This window comes from Symsagittifera roscoffensis, chromosome 9 (genome assembly GCF_963678635.1).
Source record: "Symsagittifera roscoffensis chromosome 9, txSymRosc1.1, whole genome shotgun sequence".
Lineage (NCBI taxonomy): Eukaryota > Metazoa > Xenacoelomorpha > Acoela > Convolutidae > Symsagittifera > Symsagittifera roscoffensis.
In genome coordinates this window covers 32,102,034-32,119,566 of record NC_087070.1, presented here as the reverse complement: position 1 = coordinate 32,119,566, position 17,533 = coordinate 32,102,034, and the positions used below count along the sequence as shown (strand labels likewise).

Below are 17,533 nucleotides of genomic sequence, written 5' to 3'. Positions count from 1 at the left end.
AGAAAAAGTCGACGCTCCCCCGAAAGCTATTAAGTTAACTAAAAAAAGATGACGAAGCTCAGGCAGCAAATCCTGGAAAGATATAGACGAGATCGATCGGAAAACGGATAAAGCAACACAGGATTACAAAAGAGACAAATGGACTTAGCTCCTGGATATAATTGACTGCAGGGTCAACTGCAAAAAAACTATGGTCAACCATTAAAGCTTTATCCGTTGCACGTCCAGACCACAAAGTAACAAGTCAATCAAGTTTGGCGAATCGATAGAAACCTTCGATCCACATAAGTCCGCCAAGTTTTTTAATCAGTTCACGCCTCACCCTGAGTTGGCAACGAAAGCAAAAAAGCCCATTGTCAGGAAACTTAAAGTTTGACAATTGACGAAGTACGACTCTCGCCTTTAATGGTGCAAGAAGCTATAAAACAATCAAAGAGCAAAGCAATCGAGCCGAATCAAATCGCCCGTATACACTTGCATTATGTAGGGCCTAAAGGGATGGTATTTTTAACCCACCTGATCAATCTGTCACTGAGCACATGCGTAATCGCGCAGAATTGGAAGGTAGGGAAAATCATCCCACTGTTGAAACCGGTAAAGGATCCAGAGCATTCAAAAAGCTACAGGCCTTATGCTCTCCTGTCCCCTGTGGCTAAAATAACAGAACGGCTATTACTACCAAAGTTTGATCTCAATATCCCATAAGCTGAACATCAGCATGGTTTCAGAAAATCGAGTTCCACAGTAACTGTTCTAAACTGCATCTCTATTAAGGTTAAGAGAGGAATGACAAAGCACGCACTCCTGACAGATCACAAATAGTGGCGCTTGATCTTACCGCGGGGTTTGGCACTGTAAGCCACAGAGTACTTCTTAACGATATCTTAGAAAGCAGTCTAAGCAACAACACAAAAATATGGGTGAGCGGATACGTCCAATGTAGCTTTACATGTGTCGAGTAATATGACAAAACCTCCAGAAGGCGTAGTGTAAAACAAGAAGTTCCTCAAGGAGGGGTACTCTCGCCATCGCTTTTTAATATCTATATTTCCAAGCTACCTGGGTCTGATAGGGACATTTAACAAACTTTCTATGCAGATGATATAACTATATAACTATCATCAAATGTGGGCCAAATCTTTTAGGCGTTACCTTTGATGGGCTAATGAAGTTTGGGCAGCATATCTATAAATGATTTCAAAAAGTACATGGTAGAAATCACAACCTTTAAAAATTGGCAAGAACCACATGGGGATGCGATAAGGAGACCCTGGAACTCACTTACACAACAAAAAGTCGTAGCGTCCTTAGCGATGCCGCATCCATCTGGTCTCCCAGTTTACATGATACTAAGTGAAAGAACTGCAGACAAAACAAATTAGGGCATTAAGAACTATAACTGGGTGTGTAATGTCACCAATTGATCATTTACACACTGAAACACAAATTTTACCTGTTCGAACGCACAGCGAAACGATAGCGAAGCAGTTTTTACTGGGATGTCATCTGCCGTACAGAGTTGACAACCACACCGTCAATTCTACACAGTCCAAGCGCACAGTTAAATCAACCTTGCAGCAACAACATCATATGACATTGCCAGTTTTTTTACCCAAAACGGTGATGTGACCGCCAAACAGTATAGGATAGGAATAAAAAAAATCCACACCAATAGTTAAATTTACTACAAAAAATGAACACAGCAAATTTCTAGGAAAAAAGCCTCCGAAACTAAGCAACCATGAAAAACAGCTGCCACTCGTGACTTTTTACATCAACACCATCAAGGAGATGAAGCACTTGTGGTTTCTATATCATCAGTCCTAATATCCTCCGAGGGCCAACAGAACTCGAGAATTGCACAGTGTTTACCTAGCAAACACTGGAGCAATTTCAAAACAATCTTATGTTACCGATAAGTACTGAGACGAGTAGAAATCAAGCAACCAAGAACAGCACAAACAAAACTAAGCGCGAACAACCATTCTGAACCATTCGAGACGGCCTCCAGCGCAAGGTTAAAACAACAACAACTGAAATAAGCCAACAGCCAATTAGCTGAAACTCCGCAGATTGTCAGAGAAGTTAAATTGGAGAAAAAAAATTGCAAGTAACACCCACATACAGACACTTTGTTGAGCAGTTCAGTATTCTTAGTTGTTCGCTCTAATAAAAATCTGTTCATAATTTTGATTGTAAAAAAGGCACCGATTGTAAGGCAGTTTCACTAAACCAATTTTTCAGTTTTCTCTTTTATCACTTCATTGGATATACTTTGGCATCTGCTAAAAAACTCTTTGGCTTAGTTACTGCTTTATAAGACTGATTTATTACGCTAATACAGCATTAAGTTGTCCAATTATCCATGTTTTTTGAGAAAACAATTAGTCAGGACAAAATCAGCACAAACCGTTGAACGTTTTTGATAGGTCATTTTTTCTATACATAAGAAAACTTAATTTTTCCAAGGCTCTCATCTCTGTTTTTGTTATTTTGCAATGCAAGGTTTGTGTTATATGGTGAGTTGTACAAGGCTTCACTTTCGGATTTCACCTCTACAGTTTTTTGTTCGAGTTTACCCTTTTTACAATGGAAATTATTTAGATCAATTGGAAGTTTTTAACCCGCTGGCATACCTGAAAATTAAAATCCAACATCGAAACTAGAATTTGATTGTTTTTTCGTGACTTGTATAAACTGCCCTATGATTTTGCAGTTTGGTTTCCTTTTAACAAAACGAAAAACTAAACTTAAAAAGAAAACAAACGTAAGACCGCAAAAACAGCAAATTCAGTACAATTACTGAAAAAAAAAAATTGTTTTCAGTTTAATCTAATTTCTCGCTTTCAGCATTGCGGTTGGAACATTCTGGGTTATTTGCTTGGGAACTGGCTCTTCTTAATTCTCGCTTTCAGCATTGTGGTTGGAACATTCCGCGTTATTTGCTTGAGAACTGGCTACTCTTTTTTCATTTGATTTGAGAATTGGTCTTGCGAAAATTATCGTGAAATCATCTTTTTAATTAAAACAGTTTTCTTTCTTAGATTTATATTTATGTGCGTTGTCCATATAGCGAGTGCTAAGTGGACTTCAAAAATTGGAAGCCGGACCGACAAAGCTTAAGTCGGAAACATTCAGCCGAATAATCATTAGCAGAAAAAACTATCGAAAATCTATAATTATGAATGCAAAGGTTTGAGTTCCAGATATAGCATATCTGTAACAAGTACCCACCGAATAGTTAAATTTGGATTTTCGTGAAATTGAGCCTGTCAGCTGCATATCATCATAAGTGATTCAACTGATTTTGTTAAACTAGTTGTTAGCTCGAAAAAATCTATTTTCCGATTTGATAACGCTTGCTAATCGCAAGCGAAATAAACCTAAACCAATTTGAGAAAACCGGATCAAAAGGTTATATTTTTATTTCGCTGAAAAACCTAAGAATGAATTCCATCTTCAAATTAGAAGTTGATCACGTTTTTCAGGACCTTAACAATTTTGCTGTTCGACAGTAGATTTTTCTTTCCTTTTACTTACGGAGATAAACTAAATTTAATAGAAATCAAAAGTCAAATCGCGAAAAAGAAAATTTGATCCTGAACAAATTTTGGATCAATTGAACAATCTGCCCCTCTAATGACCAATTGAGCTAGCTATCTCCTCAAGCAAAAACCATAGGAGGATACAAAAAGGCGTCAGCAAACGCAAGTAGATGGTTGATGTGCAATCAATTGACCGACTGAATTGCATTTTGAGTATCGAGAAGAAAAAAAAATGAAATTGATAAGAACTTTCTTTTGGCAAATAAATTTTTGTTTGGGCGACATTGCCTCTCATCGAGGAAAGCGCGTTACCCAAGTTGGTGCTCTAGCCTTCTATCTGAATACCAAAACTGTTCTCCACAGCACCTTAATAATGTACGCTTTAGTTTTTTTTTGTCATTTACGATTTTTTTCATTGCATGACAACTTCAGAGTTTTTCAAAACTGAAATTCAAATGTGAGGGGGAAAGCGGAACAGAGTCAAATCTGGTTCTTGATTTCATATCATTCAAACTATTTTCATGTGGTTAAGTTCCTATTGAGCTTAAAAATGGTGTTGCATTACTGACAAGTATAAAGACACGTGACTTACAAACTATTGGTAGCCCCATTTGTCACTTCATTCATATGAACAGCAATCGAGTGCCGGTTAACCCCTACATTTCCGTTCACACCTCCTCCCCCATTTACTCCTCTCCCTCCGCCATATCCGAACTGGGACGAGATCGAGTTCTGAGAATGCAATGCCGGTGTTGATGACGTCACTGGTCTACTGCCGGTTGACCTGTTTCAAAAATGAGCATTTAATTAGAGCGGTGAAACTTATCGATGGATATTCGCATTTCTGAAATTCGATTTTCACCATGTTTTTCTGAGCACTTTTTCGTTTTTCATTTTCTAAGAAAACAAATATATCACCTTAAAGCTCTTTGATTTTCAAAAATTTTCATGATATAACTTTTTTGAGCAAACTAAACTAACTTAAGAAAAGTGGATCAATATATTATAGTATTCCATAATCAGTACTTATTCCATAAATCTAGCACAAGAAGAGAAAACTCAGATTTTTGCATTTAATATTCATTACAATATTCATGGGTTCGAAAGTTGTAGAGCGTGCGGCAAAATTAAAAGAGACTAACTAAATAAGCAGACACATAGAAGAGCAGCCGATTTTTCCATTAGTACCATTTTTTTTTGGAAAATTGGTAGTTTTTGAGAAAATTGAAACTTCCACGAAAAATGCAAAAATTTTCCAAAATGTCGCAAAAAAAACTAAAAACAAATCCCACACATTTTTATTATACAAAATTTGTTTCTAACAGGACCAAACACTATAAATAAAAAAAGCCTCAACATTTGAAATTAAATTGTTCAAGCTTGAACATGATTAAATTACATATCTAAAATGCCACCAAATGAGCAATTATATTTGCAACTTGGCTTAGAAAAACAATTTTTTTACGATTCGCTTAGTAAATTTTACGCTTCGCTGGTGTAACCACACACACTAGCCACAAATAAAGCAGATAACAGATGCTACGAAATTTCTAAGTCTACAGATCGTGATTATAGCAGAAGTTCCGCGAGTGCGGTTAGAAAATAAAACTTTTATTTGCGAGGTTAGAAAAAAAGAAGGTTCGTACTTACACATTACGCTCGCAAGCTTGTTAATGTGTCATTTTTATTTTAGTGGGCATCTTGAAAATTTGGAAATCATACTATTTGATTAGATACAATTCTTTTTTCACAGGCGAAGTCGACTTTCGCATTACTCTCGATGCCAAAATCTATCCAGTATTCAAGCAAAAAAAAATGATTGTGAAAAAAATTCCGACATATTTAAAGTAATTCAAGAGTAGATACGAACGTGCAACTCTTCGTCACATTTTTCATTCAGAAATGCTCATTTTATAAAATCAAAGTAGGCGAAACAATCGTAAGTGAAAACGGGCAAAATCGGTTTTTTAAATTATTGTGTTCAAATCGAAATTTTGAAAAAATGAAGAAAAAGATCCACCCATTGCTTTTTTGAGGCTGCGAGGAGAATGAACAGACAAAAACATTGAAAAATCGTATTTCAGTCAAATTTCTTGGATTTCGTTTAACAACACAATTACACGAATACATATAAACACTTTCAAATTGTTTGCAAATTGCTCAAACGATAAGTAAACACTGTGCTGCGGCATCTAAGCCGACAAAAAGCAGGCAAGCACTAATCCGACTTATTAGACGTTACATCTTCGCTACATGTTCAGAACAAGTTGATTATGAACCAAGATAAAGAGTGATTCAGTTACTCTATTCAAAAACACGTTTTTATCCTGAAAACCTGATAGCGTAATTATAAATCCTAACTGACCTGTGATGACCTTGAGTGGGGTGGTATGACTCATCCATGGCGACTTCTGGGATGAAAACTTTGTGACGTAGAGCTTTGTACACGTCTAACCTGTTGCACGCGTCTATTGCTAGCATTCCCTGAACAAAACTCACAGACACGTTATTCCACCCTTCTAGATTATTCTTGCAAAAAAAAACACGAAAACAGTGTCTACGTCTTAAGCATTATTAAAAAACTATCATTTTTTTGCATTATAGCTCCCAGCAAATGGTTTATACGCACAATATAAAATTTACTGTTTCGGGGTATACACTTGATTGCAAAGAGGCGCCGTTTCATGAATACCCCAAGCAGTAGCATGGAAACTATGCCATAATGCATCTAAAATTAATTAAAACAAAAAATGTATTGTCTTCTATTACCTTCATGCAATCAAGTAGTTTGGCACACACTTTGTTCTTGTATCGCTTCTCCAGTCCCTTAGCTTTAGACACTGTCGGTAACTAAAACATTACGCAATTAGACTAACTCAAAGAATCACACAAGCTTTATAATATCAACACACATAGAGCCCATTTTGCTGGTAGGATGGCAAAGTCTTTAATTGCTAAATTTAAATATTTGAGAAAAGTTAAAACTGGGGGTGTTTTATTCTAGGTAACGTCAATATCTTTTTCTCTGACTGAGAAAACAGAGTCAATAAAGTTCCAATGACAAAAACTACACATACACATCGCGGAAACGAAATCAAAAACCATGAGCAACATTTTAAATAATCATGGCTAACTTGCAATTCCAGGTAGACAGCGTATTGAACTGTTTTATCCAGTTTCCCCAGCAAACCTAAGAACGATAACTTAGAAGTCTAACCCTTAGCTGTGTGTATCTGGGTGAGTTGTAGAACATCCGCCTCTGGTTCACACTCAAGGGTCCCAGAATAGTCTGAATCACATACAGCTGGTCCAGTTCACTCTGACCCGGGAACATGGGCTTCCCGTCAGCCATCTCCCCCACTATACAGCCCGCACTCCACATATCGGCGTCTCTGCCACACCTATTGTGGACTATCTCGTCAACTAATGAGCATGAAAATCGCCAATTGGCAAAAAAAGTTTCGCCTCCATATATTTGTCCTCAGAAAATTATTGCAATGCTGACGTGCACCAACATCATTAAAACAAAGAAAGAATTTATTTCTCCATAAATGTGAATATATTTCAATTTGTAACATCAATCAAAATAAACATATACACAAAATGGAGAGAGAGGATTGATAACAGACAAGCAGGTCTAATGAGAATTTACCCATGGTTGGTTTACATACTTTAAAAAACAAATTACTAATTGTAAAACAAATTACAAATTCTGCTATTCTTTAAGTACAGCTAAAAGTATAGTGCACAATTTAAGTTTACCATTCATTATATTTTAAAAAAAATAAAAAGATAAATACTTTTTTCTATTTTTTTTAAATATTGAAATTTTGAAAAAATGCTGGTACTTAAAAATTTAGCATTAAATTTTACTTCATCACTATGATTCTTACATGTTCGAAGTTAGGATTCGCCATTTACTTTATAAAAAAAGGGCAATTCAAGTGGACGTTTCATTCCTCGGGGCAAAAACAATTGTTGGCCAGTGATCAACCTAACAACTAAGCAGTATGTGTAATAGTGAACTACATCTAAGGGTGACTTATTTGCGGTACCATAGCTATGGGTTGCTTTGACCTGATTTTGAACGTGACATCAGGGCAACTAACTTGAACAATACTATCTACTGACCTGGCTCCTAGGAGCACTTCTGGACTGCGGTACCATCTGGTGGCTATGAACTCAGTGTACACTGAACTCTCAATCAGACCACTGTTGTTGTTCACACTCCTGGCAGCGTAGCCGAAGTCACACAACTTTAGGATGTTGTCGCCAGTCACCAGCATGTTTTCTGGCTTCACGTCTGTAAAACAATCACATGTTATTTTAACATCCTCGCATCAAAAATTCGTATTTCCACAAGGAAATTCAAGCAAACAGACAGTTGGGAAAGCCTCGTGTTCTTTTAGAAACAATTAGGAAAAATTATCATAACTTAGCCAACAGTCAGTTGGAAAAGTCAATAGAAGCAAGGAACAGAAAAAAACACAATTTTGTTTTTTGAAAACACTTCATCTTTGAATTTCAAAGAAAACAAGACTAGTCGTATCAGGGCGAAGCCTTGAATGTTCTGACTGACTTATAAGATCTATAATGGGAAGTAATAACATGAAAAAATAAAGTTTAAAATTTGAGATTTTTTTGTCAAAATCAACCCCCCACACGCCATTAAACGTACAAAGTGATAGATTTCGTTTCTTAACAAATCAATTATGGCAAATATGCTTCCTTCAACCAATTTGGAACGATTTCTAAGACGGATAAAACCTCAGCTTACGCGTTAATAGCGCGAATTATATCGCGCGTTAATTGTCTCAATTTGGCCAAAATGTCAATCTTTAAACCCCTATAACTTTACAAAAAAAATCACAGGTAAAATATCTTCAAATTTAAGCTCAAGACAACAATAGATTTTGAATGATATGAATAAATTTTGTCAAAAATAGCTAGTTAAAGGGTCTAATTTTGTCTGATGATAAAATAAACCACCCCGAGCACAAATAATCCGTTACTTTTGTTCGAAAGTCGTAACAAAAATTATGGCCTTAAAGCTCTTTGACTTATAAGAAAAATTATGATTGATGTTTGTTTAGATAGAATTAACTTAATTTGAGAACATTAGATCAATAGGTAAACTTTTTATTCCGCTGCCAAATCTGAAAAATAAAACCCACCTTCGAAACTAGAAGTCGATCACGTTTTTTGTGACCTTTACACTTTTTCTGTTCGCTAGTGGAGTTTGCCTTCCTTCTAACATTGGAAATGAAGTGAATTTGAAAAGAAATCAATATTCAAACCGCGAAAAAAATCAAATTTGAGCGTGAAATGTCTTGAATTTTTCCTGAAAAAAAAACAGCTGAGAAAAAATTACCAAGACCTGTGTAAGAGTATTCACTTCGCTCATAACTCTTCATCAAATGTTTTTTCAACACGCAACATTGAAGTGTCTCTAATTTCGATGGTTCATAGAAAAAAAAGTATCTGAGCTCACTTAAGAGACATGTTGATTGTAAAAATCTTCAAAACAGAATATTAGGTTTGACGAGATGATTGATTTAATTTCCTTAATTCGATTTTAGCTACATCCTATTGGAAATGGATCACCATATTTGGGATTTGCTCCATGTAATTATCTCTTTTTTATGTCGTCACACTTAATTATATGTAACCGATATCATCAACAGGCAAGGGTTTAGTATTAGCCTTATCGTTATCTGCAATCGATAATTTAATGGTCCAACCAGTAGTAGTATTAATGGATGCGCGGGACGGCCCAAAGTGCGACTAAGAATCCGACATCTTCACCACCCACATGGCCTTTTTTGGTAGTTATTTTTGAATCAACAAGCATAAACTTATTACAAAGACCCTAAAATGGCGCCACTACATTCTAATTCTGAAGTGAAGGGCGCACGCTGAAAAAAAATTAAAGATTATGGTCAAAATAACTCAAATAAAAATAATTCAATGAAAATATTCAGCTTGTATGCAACCAAAAAATCAGAACAGTTCAAACAACAGATCAGGGTAAAAAATTCACATTAGAAAATAAAACACCAACGAATACAAACGAAACCTAAATCATTGAATCAAATCATTTTTTTTTCACATATCTTTTTGAATCAGCAGATTGCGTGCAGTAGAGCTACTAATCAACCAACTATTCTGGCCTGGGGTGAGCCTTTCCTAGCAAATTTCATCACAATCAGGGGCGGATGAAACCCCTCCTACCGACCCAAAGGGTACCCCCATTGTTACTATTGTAAGACATCAATTGTTGGCTGACCGACCTTGGAACTTTTCAAGGCGCCAATAAATATGAATTTTGAGAGGGAGCGGCGCGCGCTAAAAAACGGCAATTTTTTTTGGTCAAAACTTAAAATATTCCAAAAGTGCGCCAAAGTATATCATTTTGAACTTAACATAGCAGGTTGGGGGATGGCTTTCACAAAAAAGGAAAAAATAAGCATTTTTTAAAAAAAAACTTCATGTTTCTAAGTAAACACTACTCTAAATAAAGGCAGTCGGAACATTCAGCGCTTCGCCCTGATGCCAGCAGTCTTATTACAAAATAAAAACGATTTCTTTCATTAAAAGCACAGTATAAGAATACGCGGTTTTTTTATTACACATCAAGACATAGATTTGGTGCAAGTGGTGGGTTTACTCTTCGAGTGGTGATTTCTCACCTTGATGGATAATATTTCTTGAGTGGCACGCTTCCAAGGCCTTCAGCAACTGATATGCATAGTTTCTAAATGGTCACAAACTATTTTCAATTGGAAATTAAAAAGAGGTTCTTGACTAAATAACTGGATACCAAAAGGCAAATTTTCCATTTCATATATTTTCAAACTAATTGTTTCGTCATCGTGCTTATGCATTTATCAATTTGTCGCGCCAATTCTGACACCTTCATCAAGTTACCTCTCCTCAAAATGGTTATACCAACCTAGTCGATTGCAATGGTAAGCCTGAGGGACTCTGTTGGATAATCTGTAGCATGTTCTGAAAAAAAAAAAACATTTTCTCTGCAATTTACTTTTGACAGTTTTTAGGAGACAGTTATATTATGCTGCACAAAAAAAAACTGTAACATAAGTCCTCCGAAAATCTATCTAATGCAAGAAATCAGTATGAAAGTGGAAAAATGAGCCGGGCATTAATAAGGTTTTCAGCAGTAGCGTGCGGAGAAGGGGCGGCGTACTATTTTACGAAATTCAGTTGGCCAACCAATGCTATAATTTATCCTTGAGGCACTTTCAGCGCCAATAAACTTTATATTTAGGGCCATAAAATCAGGACCTTTAGCCTGTTAATGATCCTAGAAAGGCTTTAATTGTTGTTTTTCACAGATTTATTTTCTTGAATTTGTACAATATAATTTTCTTTTATGATATCTACTGGAATTAAAATAAAATACTTGAAGGAGGGCACGCCAAAAAATGCGATGTTTTTGGTCAAATCCAAAGTGCCCTACAACGCTGTTTCCTACAACGTGTCCTATAAAATAATGAATGAAAAAAAAGACAGAAGAAAAAAAATTAAGTTGGAAAAAATTACTTGAAATAATAACTTGACAAAAGTTGAATTACAGCTACAAAAACTTCATATTTGTATTGAATGAAGTACATAAACAGCCCTTAAAATAGAAAACTATTTACCGAGTGGCAACAAAGGCGACAAACTTTGGGTCCAAACCCGTTGAGCCGAAAACAAAACTGTTGGCAAAAAAATTCAGAAAATTTAAGTTTTTACGACCCATCCTACTGAAACACAAAAACCATGACGGCTATTTTTTGCGATCAAATTTACGCAAAATAAGTTGACTCAGTCGATATAACATAAACTGAAACTGGTTGAACACCCAGAAGAAAAACAAAAAAAAAGAAAAAATCAGACGTGGTAAATTTACAAATTTGTGAAGTTTCAGTTATAGTAAGAACTAATCAAATTGGAACAAAACCCATCCTTTAAAAAGTAGACAAACAAAAACCTTAGCAGATTAAAATGGGCATTAAAAAACGGAAAATGAACCGACAGAAACTAGGACGAAAACCACGAACCCGAGAACAAATTTTTTGAAGTAAATAGCAAAAACAAACTGAATTAGGAAAAAATCAAGTCTACAAAAAACAAATAACTTTTGAAAATCAACCCAGTTTGGTTATTTTGAAATTAACTTAAAAAATTGAAGAAGAGCACACCAAAAAAAATGCATAAAAAATGAAAACGCAAAAAAATTCTGAAAAATAATTAGGAAAAATTACTTGACAGGCTACAAAAACTTCATATTTGCATCGGATGAAGTTTATAAACAGCCATTAAAAACGGAAGGTATTTACCGAGTGGCAACAAAGACGACAAACTTTGGGTTGAAACCTGTTGAGCCGAAAACAATCTTTTAGATAAGAACTAATCAAATTGCAACAAAACCCATCCTATAAAAAGTAGACAAATAAAAACCTTAGCAGATAAAAAAATTGGCATTAAAAAACGGAAAATGAACCGACAGAAACTAGGAGGAAAACAACGAACCCAAAAAAAATTTCTTGAAGTAAATAGCAAAAACAAACTGAATTAGGAAAACATCAAGTCTACAAAAAACAAATAACTTTTGAAAATCAACCCAGTTTGGTTATTTTGAAATTAACTTAAAAAAATTGAAGAGCACACCAAAAAAAATGCATAAAAAAATGAAAACGTAGAAAAAATTCTGAAAGTAATTAGTAAAAATTACTTGAAAAATAACTTGACAGGCTACAAAAACTTCATATTTGTATCGGATGAAGTTTATAAACAGCCATTAAAAACGGAAGGTATTTACCGAGTGGCAACAAAGACGACAAACTTTGGAACGATACCTGTTGAGCCGAAAACAAACTTTTAGATAAGATCTAATCAAATTGGAACAAAACCCATCCTTTTAAAAGTAGACAAATAAAAACCTTAGCAGATAAAAAATTGGCATTAAAAAACGGAAAATGAACCGACAGAAACTAGGACGAAAACCAAGAACCCGAAAACAAAATTTTTGAAGTAAATAGCAAAAACAAACTGAATTAGGAAAACATCAAGTCTACAAAAAACAATTAACTTTTGAAAATCAACCCAGTTTGGTTATTTTGAAATTAACTTAAAAAAATTGAAGAAGAGCACAGCAAAAAAAATGATTAAAAAAATGAAAACGTAAAAAAATTCTGAAAAAGTAATTAGGAAATTACTTGAAAAATAACTTGACAGGCTACAAAAACTTCGTATTTGTATAGGATGAAGTTTATAAACAGCCATTAAAAACGGAAGGTATTTACTGAGTGGCAACAAAGACGACAAACTTTGGGTCGAAACCTTTTGAGCCGAAAACAAACTTGTCATAAAAACATTGTAAAAACTACAAGTTTTTAGGACTCTTGCAAAAAAAAGACAATCCAAAGCGAATATGTTTTGCCCTCGAAATAACGCAAAAACAGTTGACTAAGTCAATATAACAAACTAAAATTGCTAAATATTCAAAAAAAAAAATGAGAAAAAAACTCAAAATCAGACATGGTAAATTTACAAAATTGTGAAATTTCAGTTGTAGTTTGTGACTGTTTCAATAAAAGTTTCAATAAAAAAAACATTGCCAATATATAGAAAGGCAGAAGTGTTATTAGCACTTCAGGAGAGGTCAGAAAATCCATTCGAGCAACCTAAAAAAAGGCCAACAAAAAATCTGAGCGACCATTATTAAGCTCCTTTTTTATGTTAGCTTTAATCAAAAAGCGTATGAAAAGCAACCAAGTAGATCACAATTGCTTCAATCGTAAGCAACTGTAAGTGAATTGTTCGAAATGATTGGTTTTTACGCGAATTTTGTAAATTTCGAAATGTTATTTAAAAACAAATGAGCAAGAAAATTAAGGACTTCAATTAATTAAAAACGAATGAACAGCTCAGGTGCGATTATAGGGGGAGGGGGTGGACGCCTCCCACTCAGGGATTCTACCACCTCGCCAAGTAAAGGGTCCCCCCTTTGGTATTATTAAATGACATCGATTTTCGGATGAGCAACCCTTAAAATTTCTAAAGGCGCCAATATATAGTAATTTTGAAGGGGAGCGTGCGCCGGAAGAACGCAAAACTCAGGTTAAAACTTTGCAAAAGTTCCCATAAACGACATTTTTTTTAATTTGCCTGCGGCGCAAACGTTTTTTTGGGCTATTATAGTGCTTTGGGATCGCAAACCTAATTTGCTAATCGCAAGCCTAACAGAGACGGCGCGGAGATCACAACACTTGCGATACAAAAAAAACATTGCGCCAGAAATTAATGAACGAAAAAAGACAGAAAAAAAACATGAAAAATAAAGTTGGAAAAATTACTTGGAAAACTAACTAGGCAAAAGTTGAAAAATTACAGCTACAAAAACTTCATATTTTTATCGGATGCAGTTCATAAACAGCCCTTAAAATGGAAACTACTTACTGAGTGGCAAAATTTAAAAGTTTTTACGACCCATCCAAACAAACACATAATCCAAGACGATTTTTAGTCAACTGTTCCAAAAAGTGCCTAAAAACGCTTTCTTAGTGTTTTTTCAAAATTTTGCCTGCGGTGCTGAAATTTTGGCCAAAATAAGGACATTTTAGTGCTTTGCGTAAAACCAATTTGGTCGACCTATAAAAAAAATCGACCATTTTTTTTGAAAATCCGCACCCCCCCCCCCCCCCCCCCTCGAGAAAATCCTAGATCCACCCCTGCAAAGCAATATAAATACATTGCGATCAAAAGTCGATTTTCACAAAAAACAGCGGCTTCTCGAAAGTCTTAAAAAACAAAACCAGAAACAGTTCATTTACCGTAGCAGGTACACAGTAAACCGAAGTCGTTTAAGTGAGAAAATGACCACATTTTTTCAAAAATCATTAACTCTTTTTTATAAGGTCTTGTAGTGTAATTTGTCAGAAAATTAGCACATTTACTTCAGAGTAATTGTAGATGCATACTACTCTGGAGTGTTGGTGGCAACTAAAAATTATTATATTCTGATAGCCTTTAGGTGAGTAATTTTCCAGCAATTGGAGTGCAATTTGTGCAATATAGGTTTGCTGCTTCGTAAATACAGTCTCAGAAATCAAAACCAGCAGCAAACCAGGAGTAGCCACTTCTATTGCATTCTGTGATAAAGTTTGACTTACCTGTTCGACGAACTCGAACACCAGATACAAAGTGGATCTTCTGGTGAAACAGTCTTTGAGCTGAACAATATTTTCTTGGCGCAGCTCGCGCAATAGAGTAGCTTCTTTGCTTTCTGGATCATTGCCTAAGGATACATAGGTAAAAATCGTAAAAGTACAAAAATGGTCAGGATATTGTTACTGAACAAACCTGATAAAAACAACTAGCGTTTAAGGCACCTTCGGTGCTTCAAATTTACGACAGCTCATGAAAAACCGCATATATTGCAAACAACATCTGCAAACTTTTAGTGTACTCTGACTGCACCCAATTACAGGGTTGGTAATTTCGAACTTAGAAATTTTTTTAATTCCCTTTTTAAAAGCGTCATCTCGAAAACTTAATGGGCCTCTGGAGAAATTTGGAGGCCAGCTTTGCAACCACTGGAAGTCCCTGAGAGCACCCTTCTATCGGGTTAGGAATCCAAAATTTTGTGAATTTTTTTGAACCTAAGTTTCCCGGAAAAAAAATTTTAAAAAAAACGTCTTATCGCGGAAACCTACGGGATTTGAGCATTCATATTAGGACATAAGATTTGTGACGCCTGGTTGTACGCTGACAATAAGGTTGTATCTTCCTCAAGTTAGTGTTTCCAAATTTTTTGAATTTCTTTGTAGATAAGTTCTTCGAGAAATTTTGAAAAAATCAAAAAGATCACATTACGGAAACTAAAAGCATTTGAGCAGTCGCGTTTAGCAGTAGCATGTGGCAAGATTTGCAACTCTTTAGAGTACCCTGACAACACCGAACTATAATGTTGGAAATTTCAAAATTTGAAAAATTATTAGTTTAAATTTTCTGAAGTTTCCTGAAAATTATTGAAAAAATCACAGAAAACGTCATATCTCGAAAACTACAAAGAACTGAGCAATCATATTTGGAGGCAAGGTTCGCAATCTTTGAGAGTACCCTGACAAAAGCTAACTACAGGGTTGGGAATTTCAGATTTTTAAAAACTAATAATAACTTAAGTTTCTGGAAATTTTTGAAAAAATCGCAAAAAAACGTCATATCTCGATAACTACAAAGAACTGAGCAATCATATTTGGAGTCAAGTTTTGCAATCTTTGAGAATACTCTGACAGGGCCCAACTACAGGGTTGGGAATTTCAGATTTTGCGAAAAAAAATTCATCTAAGTTTTCTGAAAATTTTTTGAAAAAATCACAAAAAACGTCATATCTCGAAAACTACAAGAACTTGAACTGTCATATTTGGAGGCAAGATTTGTAACTCCTTAGAGTATTCTGACAGCACCCAACTAAAGGGTTGGCAACTTCAAGTTTTGTAATTATTTTATTTGAAATCTCTGAAAAATTTTGAAAAAATCTCAAAATCGTCTTATCTCGTTAACTAAAATGATCGGGCATTCAAAATTGGAGGCCAAGTTCGCCACCCCTAATTCGATATTGGGCTGCTTAATTTAAACTCGGTAAAGTAACCACTAAAATCAAATAGGAAAATCGAAAAAAAATCTTAACCATTGCAATATACGATATAGCTTAAACATGCAAAAATAATACGTTGAAAAAGCTTAAACATGGCGAGATAGTGAAGCCCGCATTTAAATATATAATAGATGTGATACCAGCTGAAACAAATTGCTAACTTCTTACCGGTCTTTTTGATTTTCTTAACTGCTACTAATTCTTCTGTTCTTCGGTCACGGCATTTCAAGACAACGCCGAAAGCCCCTTAAACGAAATTTCAGTTTTAACGCACAAGATTGCACAGTGGGTAGCTGTTCAATTATAGCACCTTTGAAACTAAAAGCTTCCACCAAGGTATGTTGAATATTATCCAACCCTATCATCTCGCCTTAATCAACTATTTATGCGAGGAGTTACCTTCGCCAGCAGTGCTTAGTATTTCGTAGTTATTCATGCCATTCATTCCACTCTGATTTCGCTAGCCGATGCGCTAGTCGTATAGGCTCTCATAACCCTGTATGACATTAAGCTCTCTGGAAAAATACCGTGATGATATTAAATCAGGTCAACGAAGGAGACAATATCACCAGTTAAAATGTCTCAATATTGTCAGAAAGTTAGCGCATTAATTTCAGGGTAATTGTTGATGCATACTACTCTGGAGTGTTTCTGGCAAATTCAACTATTATATTCCGCTTCGCACCACTTGCGATAATACACAACTATAAAAAAAGCTGAAAAATTGAAGTTAGTTAAAAAAATAGTTCTACCAAATTTAAATTTCTGTATGCCTCGAAAGAAATTTAATCTAGGCAAAAACAACAGACATTTGAATAATACATTAGCAACTGAACAAAAAATAAGAAAGAAAGCTCACAATCTTTGCGCAAATACAGAGTGAGCAGAAATTCTTCTTCTTCAAATACAGAGTGAGCATAAAATATGATTTTATAAAAAAGCGTTACTTTTTTAAGTACCACCTGAAACTACAATGAACAACACTTGCAACTACTTTTACAGCAAAAGAAAAATCGGTGATGAGGCAACTAAGTCGACAATCTGAGCAGACCCCAGTTGGGCCAATAAAAATGATTTGAATTTTTTTCCAAAGTTTCAAGTTTCCTTCCCTGTAACTACAGTTGACAACACTTGCACTGGAACAACTGCCATGAAAGTTACTTTCATGAAAAGCAAGATGTGTGACGTGGCAACTAAGCCGACAAAACTTGAGCAGACAAACGAAAGTTAAATTTCTACAAAACTTTTTTTCAGATGCATATATTCTAAAAAAACACGGTCAGGCCGAGACATAAACCCAGAACTTAGGGCGCGAAGGCAA

At 35.2% G+C, this 17,533-nt stretch overlaps 1 protein-coding gene across 2 annotated transcripts in view; it reads right to left on the bottom strand.

The window, feature by feature from the left end:
• Window positions 1–16,727, bottom strand: part of LOC134853884 (serine/threonine-protein kinase par-1-like) — a 28,670-nt gene extending 11,943 nt beyond the window's left edge. For both annotated transcript variants that reach the window (XM_063869841.1, XM_063869842.1), the window contains exons 1-10: window positions 16,612–16,727; window positions 16,381–16,458; window positions 14,726–14,850; window positions 10,498–10,553; window positions 10,235–10,299; window positions 7,677–7,848; window positions 6,763–6,946; window positions 6,315–6,395; window positions 5,911–6,029; window positions 4,138–4,329 (exon numbers count right to left, since the gene is read on the bottom strand). In XM_063869841.1, the coding sequence (XP_063725911.1) occupies window positions 4,138–4,329; window positions 5,911–6,029; window positions 6,315–6,395; window positions 6,763–6,946; window positions 7,677–7,848; window positions 10,235–10,299; window positions 10,498–10,553; window positions 14,726–14,850; window positions 16,381–16,458; window positions 16,612–16,657 (1,118 nt within the window). In that variant the 5' untranslated portion in view covers window positions 16,658–16,727. The remainder of the gene's footprint in view (window positions 1–4,137; window positions 4,330–5,910; window positions 6,030–6,314; window positions 6,396–6,762; window positions 6,947–7,676; window positions 7,849–10,234; window positions 10,300–10,497; window positions 10,554–14,725; window positions 14,851–16,380; window positions 16,459–16,611) is intronic.
• Between the last annotated feature and the right edge of the window lie 806 nt (window positions 16,728–17,533).